This window comes from Coloeus monedula (assembly GCF_965178545.1).
Source record: "Coloeus monedula genome assembly, chromosome: 39".
In the NCBI taxonomy this organism is placed as follows: domain Eukaryota; kingdom Metazoa; phylum Chordata; class Aves; order Passeriformes; family Corvidae; genus Coloeus; species Coloeus monedula.
Window position 1 is genome coordinate 1296860 of NC_138819.1, and position 14826 is coordinate 1311685.

The 14826-nt window shown below is 58.4% G+C and overlaps 1 protein-coding gene across 1 annotated transcript in view; it reads left to right on the plus strand.

Annotated features, from left to right (window-relative positions):
* Window positions 1-14826, plus strand: part of SF3B2 (splicing factor 3b subunit 2) — a gene marked incomplete at its 5' end in the record, with an annotated part of 46115 nt that overhangs the window by 15832 nt on the left and 15457 nt on the right. The window contains 5 exons of the mRNA XM_082300266.1: window positions 589-669; window positions 3780-4007; window positions 6117-6266; window positions 8165-8254; window positions 13464-13571. Coding sequence (XP_082156392.1) covers window positions 589-669; window positions 3780-4007; window positions 6117-6266; window positions 8165-8254; window positions 13464-13571 — 657 coding nt within the window. The remainder of the gene's footprint in view (window positions 1-588; window positions 670-3779; window positions 4008-6116; window positions 6267-8164; window positions 8255-13463; window positions 13572-14826) is intronic.

Consider the following 14826-nt stretch of genomic DNA (forward strand, 5'->3'; position numbering starts at 1 on the left):
GGGGGTGACTGGGGGCACTGGGGGTGACTGGGTGACACTGGGGGTGCCAGGGGGATACTGGAGGTGACTGGGGGCACTGAGGGTGACTGGGGGCACTGGGGGGGACACTGGGGGTGCCAGGGGGACATTGGGGGTGCCAGGGGGACACTGGGGGTGACTGGGGGTACTGGAGGGACACTGGGGGTGACACTGGGGGTGCCAGGGGGACATTGGGGGTGACTGGGTGACACTGGGGGTGCCAGGGTGACACTGGGGACACTGGGGGTGACACTGGGGGTGCCAGGGGGACACTGGGGGTGACACTGGGGGTGCCAGGGTGACACTGGGGGTGACACTGGGGACACTGGGGGTGACACTGGGGGTGCCAGGGCGACACTGGGGGTGACACCGACGGGGACAAGGGCTGGCAGCTGGAGCTGGCACCGAGCTGGGGACAACCCAGGGGCACTGGGGGACACTGGGGGGGGTGACAGCCGGGACTGGGGGGGCCCAGGGAGGGCCCAGGGATGGGGCCAGCGGGCGGTGCCAGCGGGTGCCACGCGGGCCGGGCCTGGCGGTGTCAGCGGTGCCCTCCCCGCGGGTCCCCAGGAGAAGAAGCAGGAGGTGCCCAAGCTGTCCAAGAAGAAGCTGCGGCGCATGAACAGGTTCACGGTGGCCGAGCTGAAGCAGGTGACGCTTGGGGACACGGCCCTGTGCCCTCCTTGGTGGGCACGGGTGGCACCTGGAGCTGGGAGGTGACGCCTCCTGTGCCCTGGGAGGGCCCCGGTGGGGACACCAGAGCCACCCTGGGGTCATTTTAGGGGTACTGGTGCCACCCTGGGGTTATTGTGGGGATGCTGGAGCCACCCTGGGGTCATTTTAGGGGCACTGGTGCCACCCTGGGGTCATTTTAGGGGCACCAGAGCTACCCTGGGGTCACTTTGGGGATGCCAGAGCCACCCTGGGGTCATTTTAGGGGCACTGGTGCCACGCTGGGGTTATTGTGGGGATGCCAGAGCCACCCTGGGGTCATTTTAGTGGCACCAGAGCCACCGTGGGGTCACTTTAGGGGTACTGGTGCCACCCTGGGGTCATTGTGGGGACGCTGGAGCCACCCTGGGGTCATTTTGGGGATGCCAGAGCCACCCTGGGGTCATTTTAGGGGCACCAGAGCCACCCTGGGGTCATTTTAGGGGCACTGGTGCCACCCTGGGGTCATTTTAGGGGCACCAGAGCCACCGTGGGGTCACTTTGGGGATGCCAGAGCCACCCTGGGGTCATTTTAGGGGTCCTGGTGCCACCCTGGGGTCATTGTGGGGATGCTGGTGCCACCCTGGGGTCATTTTAGTGGCACCAGAGCCACTGTGGGGTCACTTTGGGGATGCAAGAGCCACCCTGGGGTCATTTTAGGGGTACTGGTGCCACCCTGGGGTCGCTTTGGGGATGCTGGAGCCACCCTGGGGTCATTTTGGGGGCACCCTGGGGTCACTTTGGGTCCCCCAGCAGCCCCCTGGTGTCCCCTGTGCCCACCCAGGGTCACCTCGATGTCCCCCAGCACCACCCTGGTGTCCCCTGTGCCCACCCAGGGTCACCTCAATGTCCCCCAGCACCACCCTGGTGTCCCCTGTGCCCACCTCCATGTCCTTGGCACCACCCTGGCGCTCTCCTGCTCTGAGTCCCCGTTGTCCCCCGATGTCCCCTGTGCCCACCCAGGGTCACCTCGATGTCCCCCAGCACCACGCTGGTGTCCCCTGTGCCCACCCAGGGTCACCTCGACGTCCTTGGCACCACCCTGGCGCTCTCCTGCTCTGAGTCCCCATTGTCCCCCGATGTCCCCACAGCTGGTGGCACATCTGGACATGGTGGAGATGCCCCATGTGACCATCGAGGGGTCACTTTGGGTCCTCCAGCACCACTCTGGTGTCCCCTGTGCCCACTCAGGGTCACCTCGACGTCCCTGGCACCACCCTGGTGTCCCCTGTGCCCACCCAGGGTCACCTCGACGTCCCTGGCACCACCCTGGTGTCCCCTGTGCCCACCCAGGGTCACCTCGATGTCCCCCGGCACCACCCTGGTGTCCCCTGTGCCCACCTCCATGTCCTTGGCACCACCCTGGCGCTCTCCTGCTCTGAGTCCCCAATGTCCCCCGATGTCCCCTGTGCCCACCCAGGGTCACCTCGACGTCCTTGGCACCACCCTGGGGCTCTCCTGCTCTGAGTCCCCGTTGTCCCCCGATGTCCCCACAGCTGGTGGCACATCTGGACATGGTGGAGATGCCCCATGTGACCATCGAGGGGTCACTTTGGGTCCTCCAGCACCACCCTGGTGTCCCCTGTGCCCACCCAGGGTCACCTCGATGTCCCCCAGCACCACCCTGGTGTCCCCTGTGCCCACCCAGGGTCACCTCGATGTCCCTGGCACCACCCTGGTGTCCCCTGTGCCCACCCAGGGTCACCTCGATGTCCCTGGCACCACCCTGGTGTCCCCTGTGCCCACCCAGGGTCACCTCGATGTCCCTGGCACCACCCTGGTGTCCCCTGTACCCACCCAGGGTCACCTCAATGTCCTCCAGCACCACCCTGGTGTCCCCTGTGCCCACCTCCATGTCCCTGGCACCACCCTGGCGCTCTCCTGCTCTGAGTCCCCGTTGTCCCCCGATGTCCCCACAGCTGGTGGCACATCTGGACGTGGTGGAGATGCACAATGGCACTGCCCAGGTGCCACCTTGGGTCTCCTGGTGTCCCCTGTGCCCACCCAGGGTCACCTCGATGTCCCCCAGCACCACCCTGGTGTCCCCTGTGCCCACCCAGGGTCACCTCGATGTCCCCCAGCACCACCCTGGTGTCCCCTGTGCCCACCCAGGGTCACCTCGACGTCCCTGGCACCACCCTGGTGTCCCCTGTACCCACCCAGGGTCACCTCAATGTCCTCCAGCACCACCCTGGTGTCCCCTGTGCCCACCTCCATGTCCCTGGCACCACCCTGGCGCTCTCCTGCTCTGAGTCCCCGATGTCCCCCGATGTCCCCTGTGCCCACCCAGGGTCACCTCGACGTCCCTGGCACCACGCTGGTGTCCCCTGTGCCCACCCAGGGTCACCTCGACGTCCTTGGCACCACCCTGGCGCTCTCCTGCTCTGAGTCCCCGTTGTCCCCTGATGTCCCCACAGCTGGTGGCACATCTGGACATGGTGGAGATGCCCCATGTGACCATCGAGGGGTCACTTTGGGTCCTCCAGCACCACTCTGGTGTCCCCTGTGCCCACCCAGGGTCACCTCGATGTTCCCCAGCACCACCCTGGTGTCCCCTGTACCCACCCAGGGTCACCTCGATGTCCTCCAGCACCACTCTGGTGTACCCTGTGCCCACCTCCATGTCCTTGGCACCACCCTGGCGCTCTCCTGCTCTGAGTCCCCGTTGTCCCCCAATGTCCCCTGTGCCCACCCAGGGTCACCTCGATGTCCCTGGCACCACCCTGGTGTCCCCTGTGCCCACCCAGGGTCACCTCGACGTCCCTGGCACCACCCTGGTGTCCCCTGTGCCCACCCAGGGTCACCTCAACATCCCCGGCACCACCCTGGCGCTCTCCTGCTCTGAGTCCCCGTTGTCCCCTGATGTCCCCACAGCTGGTGGCACATCTGGACATGGTGGAGATGCCCCATGTGACCATCGAGGGGTCACTTTGGGTCCTCCAGCACCACCCTGGTGTCCCCTGTGCCCACCCAGGGTCACCTCGACGTCCTTGGCACCACCCTGGCGCTCTCCTGCTCTGAGTCCCCGTTGTCCCCCGATGTCCCCACAGCTGGTGGCCCGGCCGGACGTGGTGGAGATGCACGACGTGACGGCGCAGGACCCCAAGCTGCTGGTGCACCTGAAGGCCACGCGGAACTCGGTGCCGGTGCCACGGCACTGGTGCTTCAAGAGGAAATACCTGCAGGGCAAGAGGGGCATCGAGAAGCCGCCCTTCGAGCTGCCCGAGTTCATCAAGCGCACGGGCATCCAGGAGATGCGCGAGGCCCTGCAGGAGAAGGTGGCGACAATTTGGGGACACTTTGGGGACAGTTTGGGGACAGTTGTGAGGGGCACTGAGGGGTGGGAGAGGAGCAGGGAAGGGGTTTGGGGTGGGGTGTTGGGGGTTTGGGGCGGTTGTGGCATCCAGGAGATGCTCAAAGTCCTGCAGGAGAAGGTGGGGACACCCTGGGGACACTTTGGGGACACCTCAGGGACAGTTTGGGGCACCTTGGGGACAGTTTGGGGCACTTGAGGGCACCTTGGGGTCAGTTGTGAGGGGTGGGAGAGGAGCAGGGAAGGAGTTTGGGGCGGTTCTGGCGGCTCACAGGGATCCAGGAGATGCGCGAGGCCCTGCAGGAGAAGGTGGGGACACCTTGGGGACATCTCGGGGACAGTTTGGGGACAGTTGTGAGGGGCACTGAGGGGTGGGAGAGGAGCAGGGAAGGGGTTTGGGGTGGGGCGTTGGGGGTTTGGGGCGGTTGTGGCATCCAGGAGATGCTCAAAGTTCTGCAGGAGAAGGTGGGGACAGCTTGGGGACACCTCAGGGACAGTTTGGGGCACCTCAGGGACAGTTTGGGGACACCTCAGGGACAGTTTGGGGCACCTTGGGGCACCTCGGGGACAGTTTGGGGCACTTGAGGGCACCTTGGGGTCAGTTGTGAGGGGTGGGAGAGGAGCAGGGAAGGAGTTTGGGGAGGTTCTGGGGGCTCACGGGGATCCAGGAGATGCTCAAGGTCCTGCAGGAGAAGGTGGGGACAGCTGGGGACACCCTGGGGACAGTCCTGGTTGGACTTTGGGACTTCTAGGACATCATGGTTGGATTTTGGGGACTTTGGGGACATCTTGGTTGGATTTGGGACTTTAAGGACGTCCTGGTTGGATTTTGGGAGGTGTGGGGAGATCCTGGTTGGATTTTGGGGCCACCCTGGTTGGATTTTGGGGACTTTGGGGACATCCTGCTTGAGTTTTGAGGACATCCTGCTTGGATTTGGAGACTTTAAGAACATTCTGCTTGGACTTTGGGGCTGCCCTGGTTGGACTTTGGGACTTTTAGGACGTCCTGGTTGGATTTTGGGAGGTTTGGGGACATCCTGGTTGGACTTTGGGGACTTTGAGGACATCTTGGTTGGATTTTGGGGACACCCTCCTTGGATCCAGGGCTTTGAGGACATCCTGGTTGAGTTTTGGGGACACCCTGGTTGGATTTTGGGAGGTGTGGGGAGATCCTGGTTGGACTTTGGGACTTTGAGGACATCCCGGTTGGACTTTGGGGACATCCTGGTTGGATTTTGGGGACTTTGAGGACATCCCAGTTGGATTTTGGGGACGTCCTGGTTGGATTTTGGGAGGTGTGGGGAGATCCTGGTTGGACTTTGGGACTTTGGGGACATCCCAGTTGGATTTTGGGGACTTTGGGGACATCCTGGTTGGACTTTGAGGACATCCTGGTTGGGTTTTGGGGACTTTGGGACATCCTGGTTGAGTTTTGGGGACTTTAAGAACATCCTGGTTGGATTTGGGGACATCCTGGTTGGATTTTGGGGGCTTTGAGGACATCTTGGTTGGATTTTGGGGACTTTGAGGACACCCTGGTTGGATTTTGGGAGGTGTGGGGAGATCCTGGTTGGACTTTGGGGACTTTGAGGACATCCCAGTTGGACTTTGAGGACATCCCGGTTGGATTTTGGGGACCCCCTGCTTGGATCCGGGGCTTTGAGGACATCGTGGTTGGATTTTGGGGACTTTGGGGACATCCTGGTTGGATTTGGGGACTTTGGGGACATCCTGGTTGGATTTTGGGGACTTTGGGGACATCCTGGTTGGATTTTGGGGACTTTGAGGACATCCCAGTTGGATTTTGGGGACATCCCGGTTGGACTTTGGGGACATCCTGGTTGGATTTTGGGTGGTGTGGGGACATCCCAGTTGGATTTTGGGGACATCCTGGTTGGATTTTGAGGACATCCCGGTTGGACTTTGGGGACATCCCGGTTGGATTTTGGGGACATCCTGGTTGGATTTTGGGTGGTGTGGGGACATCCCGGTTGGATTTGGGGATTTTGGGGACCCCCTGCTTGGCTTTGGGGCTCCCTGGGGCCGTCCCCAGCGTCCCTCTCGGCGTCCCCAGGAGGAGCAGAAGACCATGAAGTCCAAGATGCGCGAGAAGGTGCGGCCCAAGATGGGCAAGATCGACATCGACTACCAGAAGCTGCACGACGCCTTCTTCAAGTGGCAGACCAAGCCCAAGCTGACCATCCACGGAGACCTCTACTACGAGGTGGGGACACCTGGGGGGGTTTGGGGACATCCTGGAAGAGGATTTGGGGCTTTGGGGTCATCCAGGTTGGATTTTGGGGGGTTTGGAGATGTCCTGGTTGAAGATTTGGGGGGTTTGGGGTCATCCAGGTTGGATTTTTGAGGGTTTGGGGACAATCTGGGGGAGGATTTGGGGCTTTGGGGTCATCCAGGTTGGATTTTTGGGGGTTTGGGGACAATCTGGGGGAGGATTTGGGGGTTTGGGGTCATCCAGGTTGGATTTTTGGGGGGTTGGAGATGTCCTGGTTGGAGATTTGGGGGGTTTGGGGTCATCCAGGTTGGATTTTGGGGGTTTGGGGACAATCTGGGGGAGGATTTGGGGGTTTGGGGACATCCAGGTTGGATTTTTGGGGGGTTGGAGATGTCCTGGTTGGAGATTTGGGGGGTTTGGGGTCATCCAGGTTGGATTTTGGGGGGTTTGGGGACATCCTGGAAGAGGATTTGGGGGTTTGGGGTCATCCAGGTTGGATTTTTGGGGGTTTGGGGACATCCTGGAAGAGGATTTGGGGGTTTGGGGACATCCAGGTTGGATTTTGGGGGGTTTGGGGACATCCTGGAAGAGGATTTGGGGCTTTGGGGTCATCCAGGTTGGATTTTTGGGGGTTTGGGGACAATCTGGGGGAGGATTTGGGGCTTTGGGGTCATCCAGGTTGGATTTTTGAGGGTTTGGGGACATCCTGGAAGAGGATTTGGGGGTTTGGGGTCATCCAGGTTGGATTTTGGGGGGTTTGGGGACAATCTGGGGGAGGATTTGGGGGTTTGGGGTCATCCAGGTTGGATTTTTGAGGGTTTGGGGACATCCTGGAAGAGGATTTGGGGGTTTGGGGTCATCCAGGTTGGATTTTTGAGGGTTTGGGGACATCCTGGAAGAGGATTTGGGGCTTTGGGGTCATCCAGGTTGGATTTTTGGGGGTTTGGGGACAATCTGGGGGAGGATTTGGGGGTTTGGGGTCATCCAGGTTGGATTTTTGGGGGTTTGGGGACAATCTGGGGGAGGATTTGGGGGTTTGGGGTCATCCAGGTTGGATTTTTGGGGGGTTGGAGATGTCCTGGTTGGAGATTTGGGGGGTTTGGGGTCATCCAGGTTGGATTTTGGGGGGTTTGGGGACATCCTGGAAGAGGATTTGGGGGTTTGGGGTCATCCAGGTTGGATTTTTGGGGGGTTGGAGATGTCCTGGTTGGAGATTTGGGGGGTTTGGGGTCATCCAGGTTGGATTTTGGGGGGTTTGGGGACATCCTGGAAGAGGATTTGGGGGTTTGGGGTCATCCAGGTTGGATTTTGGGGGGTTTGGGGATGCTCTGGGGGGAAATTTGGAGTTTTGGGGTCATCCAGGTTGGATTTTTGGGGGTTTGGGGACAATCTGGGGGAGGATTTGGGGATTTGGGGTCATCCAGGTTGGATTTTTGGGGGGTTTGGGGACAATCTGGGGGAGGATTTGGGGGTTTGGGGACATCCAGGTTGGATTTTTGAGGGTTTGGGGACATCCTGGAAGAGGATTTGGGGGTTTGGGGTCATCCAGGTTGGATTTTTGAGGGTTTGGGGACATCCTGGAAGAGGATTTGGGGCTTTGGGGTCATCCAGGTTGGATTTTTGGGGGTTTGGGGACAATCTGGGGGAGGATTTGGGGCTTTGGGGTCATCCAGGTTGGATTTTTGAGGGTTTGGGGATGTCTTGGTTGAAGATTTGGGGGGTTTGGGGTCATCCAGGTTGGATTTTTGAGGGTTTGGAGATGTCCTGGTTGGACATTTTGGGGCTTTGGGGACATTTGGGGACAACCTGGGGCAACTTTTGGGGCTTTTGGGGCCGCTGTGGTTGGGTTTTTGGGGGGTTTGGGGACGTCACCCCCTCGCTGTCCCCAGGGGAAGGAGTTCGAGACGCGGCTCAAGGAGAAGAAGCCGGGCGACCTCTCGGACGAGCTGCGCATCGCGCTGGGCATGCCCGTGGGGCCGGTGCGGGGCGCCCCAAAATCCCCCAAATCCACCCCAAATCCATCCCAAACCCACCCCAAATCCACCCCAAATCCATCCCAAATCCTAAATCCCCCAAAATCCATCCTGAACCCACCCCAAACTCCCCAAAACCCCCCAGAACCTCCCAAAACCCATCCCAAACCCATCCCAAATCCACCCCAAATCCATCCCAAGTCCATCCCAAATCCATCCCAAATCCATCCCAAATCCATCCCAAATCCATCCCAAATCCATCCCAAACCCACCCCAAATCCATCCCAAATCCATCCCAAATCCATCCCAAATCCATCCCAAATCCTAAATCCCCCAAAATCCATCCTGAACCCGCCCCAAACTCCCCAAAACCCCCCAGAACCTCCCAAAACCCATCCCAAATCCATCCCAAATCCATCCCAAGTCCATCCCAAATCCATCCCAAATCCACCCCGAGTCCATCCCAAATCCATCCGAAACCCACCCCAAATCCATCCCAAACCCCCCAAAATCCACCCCAAATCCACCCCAAACCTCCCAAAACCCATCCCAAATCCCCCAAATCCATCCTAAATCCACCCCAAACCTCCCAAAATCCATCCCAAACCTCCCAAAACCCACCCCAAATCCCCCAAACCCCCCAAAATCCACCCCAAACCTCCCAAAATCCACCCCAAACCTCCCAAAATCCACCCCAAACCTCCCAAAATCCATCCCAAACCCCCCAAAATCCACCCCAAACCTCCCAAAATCCATCCCAAATCCACCCCTAAACTCTCCAAATCCACCCCAAACCTCCCAAAATCCACCTCAAACCTCCCAAAATCCACCTCAAACCTCCCAAAATCCATCCTAAATCCACCCCAAACCTCCCAAAATCCACCCCAAACCTCCCAAAATCCATCCCAAATCCACCCCTAAACTCTCCAAATCCATCCCAAACCTCCCAAAATCCACCCCAAACCTCCCAAAATCCATCCCAAACCTCCCAAAATCCATCCCAAATCCACCCCAAACCCCCCAAAATCCATCCCAAACCTCCCAAATCCATCCCAAATCCACCAAACCCCCCAAAATCCACCCCAAACCTCCCAAAATCCATCCCAAATCCACCCCTAAACTCTCCAAATCCATCCCAAACCTCCCAAAATCCATCCCAAACCTCCCAAAATCCATCCCAAACCTCCCAAAATCCATCCCAAATCCACCCCAAACCCCCCAAAATCCATCCCAAACCTCCCAAAATCCACCCCAAACCTCCCAAAATCCACCCCAAACCTCCCAAAACCCATCCCAAATCCACCCCTAAACTCTCCAAATCCATCCCAAACCCCCCAAATCCATCCCAAACCTCCCAAAATCCATCCGAAATCCACCCCTAAACTCTCCAAATCCACCCCAAAGCTCCCAAAATCCACCCCAAAGCTCCCAAAATCCACCCCAAAGCTCCCAAAATCCACCCCAAACCTCCCAAAATCCATCCGAAATCCACCCCTAAACTCTCCAAATCCACCCCAAACCCCCCAAAATCCACCCCAAACCTCCCAAAATCCATCCCAAACCTCCCAAAATCCACCCCAAACCTCCCAAAATCCACCCCAAACCTCCCAAAATCCACCCCAAACCCCCCAAAATCCACCCCAAACCCCCCAAAATCCACCCCAAACCCCCCAAAATCCACCCCAAACCTCCTAAAATCCATCCCAAATCCACCCCTAAACTCTCCAAATCCACCCCAAACCCCCCAAAATCCACCCCAAACCCCCCAAAATCCACCCCAAACCTCCCAAAATCCATCCCAAATCCACCCCAAACCCCCCAAAATCCACCCCAAACCCCCCAAAATCCACCCCAAACCTCCCAAAATCCACCCCAAACCCCCCAAATCCATCCCAAATCCACGCCAAACCCCCCAAAATCCATCCCAAACCTCCCAAAATCCACCCCAAACCTCCCAAAATCCACCCCAAACCTCCCAAAACCCATCCCAAATCCACCCCTAAACTCTCCAAATCCATCCCAAACCCCCCAAATCCATCCCAAACCTCCCAAAATCCATCCGAAATCCACCCCTAAACTCTCCAAATCCACCCCAAAGCTCCCAAAATCCACCCCAAAGCTCCCAAAATCCACCCCAAAGCTCCCAAAATCCACCCCAAACCTCCCAAAATCCATCCGAAATCCACCCCTAAACTCTCCAAATCCACCCCAAACCCCCCAAAATCCACCCCAAACCTCCCAAAATCCATCCCAAACCTCCCAAAATCCACCCCAAACCTCCCAAAATCCACCCCAAACCTCCCAAAATCCACCCCAAACCCCCCAAAATCCACCCCAAACCCCCCAAAATCCACCCCAAACCCCCCAAAATCCACCCCAAACCTCCTAAAATCCATCCCAAATCCACCCCTAAACTCTCCAAATCCACCCCAAACCCCCCAAAATCCACCCCAAACCCCCCAAAATCCACCCCAAACCTCCCAAAATCCATCCCAAATCCACCCCAAACCCCCCAAAATCCACCCCAAACCCCCCAAAATCCACCCCAAACCTCCCAAAATCCACCCCAAACCCCCCAAATCCATCCCAAATCCACCCCAAACCCCCCAAAATCCATCCCAAACCTCCCAAAATCCACCCCAAACCTCCCAAAATCCACCCCAAACCTCCCAAAATCCATCCCAAATCCACCCCTAAACTCTCCAAATCCACCCCAAACCCCCCAAAATCCACCCCAAACCCCCCAAAATCCACCCCAAACCTCCCAAAATCCATCCCAAATCCACCCCAAACCCCCCAAAATCCACCCCAAACCCCCCAAATCCATCCCAAATCCACCCCAAACCCCCCAAATCCATCCCAAACCTCCCAAAATCCATCCCAAATCCACCCCTAAACTCTCCAAATCCATCCCAAACCCCCCAAAATCCATCCCAAACCCCCCAAAATCCATCCCAAATCCACCCCTAAACTCTCCAAATCCATCCCAAACCTCCCAAAATCCACCCCAAACCCTCCAAAATCCATCCCAAACCTCCCAAAATCCATCCTAAATCCACCCCAAACCTCCCAAAATCCACCCCAAACCTCCCAAAATCCACCCCAAACCCCCCAAAATCCACCCCAAACCTCCCAAAATCCACCCCAAAATCCATCCCAAATCCACCCCTAAACGCTCCAAATCCATCCCAAACCCCCCAAAATCCACCCCAAAACTCCCAAAATCCATCCCAAATCCCCCAAATCCATCCTAAATCCACCCCAAACCTCCCAAAATCCACCCCAAACCTCCCAAAATCCACCCCAAACCTCCCAAAATCCACCCCAAACCTCCCAAAATCCATCCCAAACCCCCCAAAATCCACCCCAAACCTCCCAAAATCCATCCCAAATCCACCCCTAAACTCTCCAAATCCACCCCAAACCCCCCAAAATCCACCCCAAACCTCCCAAAATCTACCCCAAACCTCCCAAAATCCACCCCAAACCCCCCAAATCCATCCCAAATCCACCCCAAACCTCCCAAAATCCACCCCAAACCCCCTAAATTCATCCCAAATCCACCCCTAAACTCTCCAAATCCACCCCAAACCCCCCAAAATCCACCCCAAACCTCCCAAAATCCATCCCAAACCCCCCAAATCCATCCCAAATCCACCCCAAACCCCCCAAAATCCACCCCAAACCTCCCAAAATCCATCCCAAACCCCCCAAAATCCACCCCAAACCTCCCAAAATCCATCCCAAACCCCCCAAAATCCATCCCAAATCCACCCCTAAACGCTCCAAATCCATCCCAAACCTCCCAAAATCCACCCCAAACCTCCCAAAATCCATCCCAAATCCACCAAACCCCCCAAAATCCACCCCAAACCTCCCAAAATCCACCTCAAACCTCCCAAAATCCACCCCAAACCTCCCAAAATCCACCCCAAACCTCCCAAAATCCACCCCAAACCCCCCAAAATCCACCCCAAACCTCCCAAAATCCATCCCAAATCCACCCCTAAACTCTCCAAATCCACCCCAAACCCCCCAAAATCCACCCCAAACCCCCCAAAATCCACCCCAAACCCCCCAAAATCCACCCCAAACCTCCCAAAATCCACCCCAAACCCCCCAAAATCCCATCCCAAATCCACCCCAAACCCCCCAAAATCCACCCCAAACCCCCCAAAATCCACCCCAAACCTCCCAAAATCCATCCCAAATCCACCAAACCCCCCAAAATCCACCCCAAACCTCCCAAAATCCATCCCAAACCTCCCAAAATCCATCCCAAACCCCCCAAAATCCCATCCCAAATCCACCCCAAACCCCCCAAAATCCACCCCAAACCCCCCAAAATCCACCCCAAACCTCCCAAAATCCATCCCAAATCCACCAAACCCCCCAAAATCCACCCCAAACCTCCCAAAATCCATCCCAAACCTCCCAAAATCCATCCCAAACCCCCCAAAATCCACCCCAAACCTCCCAAAATCCATCCCAAATCCACCCCAAACCCCCCAAAATCCACCTCAAACCCCCCAAAATCCACCCCAAAACTCCCAAAATCCATCCCAAATCCACCCCTAAACTCTCCAAATCCATCCCAAACCTCCCAAAATCCACCCCAAACCCCCAAAATCCATCCCAAATCCACCCCAAACCCCCCAAAATCCACCCCAAACCCCCCAAAATCCACCCCAAACCTCCCAAAATCCATCCCAAATCCACCCCTAAACTCTCCAAATCCACCCCAAACCTCCCAAAATCCACCCCAAACCTCCCAAAATCCATCCCAAACCCCCCAAAATCCACCCCAAACCTCCCAAAATCCATCCCAAATCCACCCCTAAACTCTCCAAATCCATCCCAAACCCCCCAAATCCATCCCAAACCTCCCAAAATCCATCCCAAACCCCCCAAATCCATCCCAAACCTCCCAAAATCCATCCCAAACCCCCCAAAATCCACCCCAAAACTCCCAAAATCCATCCCAAATCCCCCAAATCCATCCCAAACCTCCCAAAATCCATCCTAAATCCACCCCAAACCTCCCAAAATCCACCCCAAACCTCCCAAAATCCACCCCAAACCCCCCAAAATCCCCTTTAATTTTGGCCTCCCCCAACCTCTGCCGTGCCTTTGGGGGGTGCTGGGGAGGTTTTTGGGGTGCTGGAAGGGGGGGGAGGGGGCACCCCTGGGTGCTGACCCCCCCTGCCCCCCCCAGAACGCCCACAAGGTGCCCCCCCCGTGGCTGATCGCCATGCAGCGCTACGGGCCCCCCCCCTCGTACCCCAACCTCAAAATCCCGGGGCTCAACTCCCCCATCCCCGAGGTGAGGGGGCACCTTTGGGTGCTGGGGGGGGAAATTTGGGGTCTGGGGGGGAAATGTGGGTGCTGGGGGGGCACCTTTGGGTGCTGGGGGGGCAAATTTGGGTGCTGGGGGGTCGGGGGGGGCACCTTTGGGTGCTGGGGGGGGAAATTTGGGTGCTGGGGAGGGAAATTTGGGGTCTGGGAGGGTCTGGGGGGGCACCTTTGGGTGCTGGGGGAGAAATTTGGGTGCTGGGGGGGGAAATTTGGGGTCTGGGAGGGTCTGGGGGGCACCTTTGGGTGCTGGGGGGGGAAATTTGGGTGCTGGGGGGGGAAATTTGGGGTCGGGGGGGGAAATTTGGGGTCTGGGGGGGAAATTTGGGTGCTGGGGGGGGAAATTTGGGGTCTGGGGGGGAAATTTGGGTGCTGGGGGGGGAAATTTGGGGTCTGGGGGGGAAATTTGGGTGCTGGGGGGGGAAATTTGGGGTCGGGGGGGGTCTGGGGGAGCAAGTTTGGGGTCGGGGGGCACCTTTGGGTGCTGGGGGGGGCACCTTTGGGTGCTGGGAGGGTCTGGGGGGGCACCTTTGGGTGCTGGGGGGGAAATTTGTGTGCTGGGGGGGGAAATTCGGGTGCTGGGGGGGAAATTCGGGTGCTGGGGGGGAAATTTGGGGTCTGGGGGGGGGATTTGGGGTCTGGGGGGGGAATTTGGGTGCTGGGGGGGAAATTTGGGTGCTGGGGGGGGAAATCTGGGGTCGGGGAGGGTCTGGGGGGGGCACCTTTGGGTGCTGGGGGGGAAATTTGGGTGCTGGGGGGGAAATTTGGGGTCGGGGGGGGTCTGGGGGAGCAAGTTTGGGGTCTGGGGGGGGCACCTTTGGGTGCTGGGAGGGTCTGGGGGGGCACCTTTGGGTGCTGCGGGGGCAAGTTTGGGGGCTGGGGGGGGCACCTGTGGGGTCTGGGGGTTCTAGGGGGGCACCTTTGGGTGCTGGGGGGGGAAATTTGGGTGCTGGGGGGGGAATTTGGGGTCGGGGGGGTGCTGGGGGGGGAAATTTGGGTGCTGGGGGGTCTAGGGGGGGCACCTTTGGGTGCTGGGGGAGAAATTTGGGTGCTGGGGGGGGAAATTTGGGGTCTGGGGGGTCTGGGGGGGGGCACCTACGGGGTCGGGGGGGGCACTTTGGGGTCTGGGGGGGCACCTTTGGGGTCTGGGGGAGGAAATTTGGGGGGATTTTGGGGTCCTGGGGGGGTGTTTGAGGCCCTGGGGGGCACCTTTGGGTGCTGGGGGG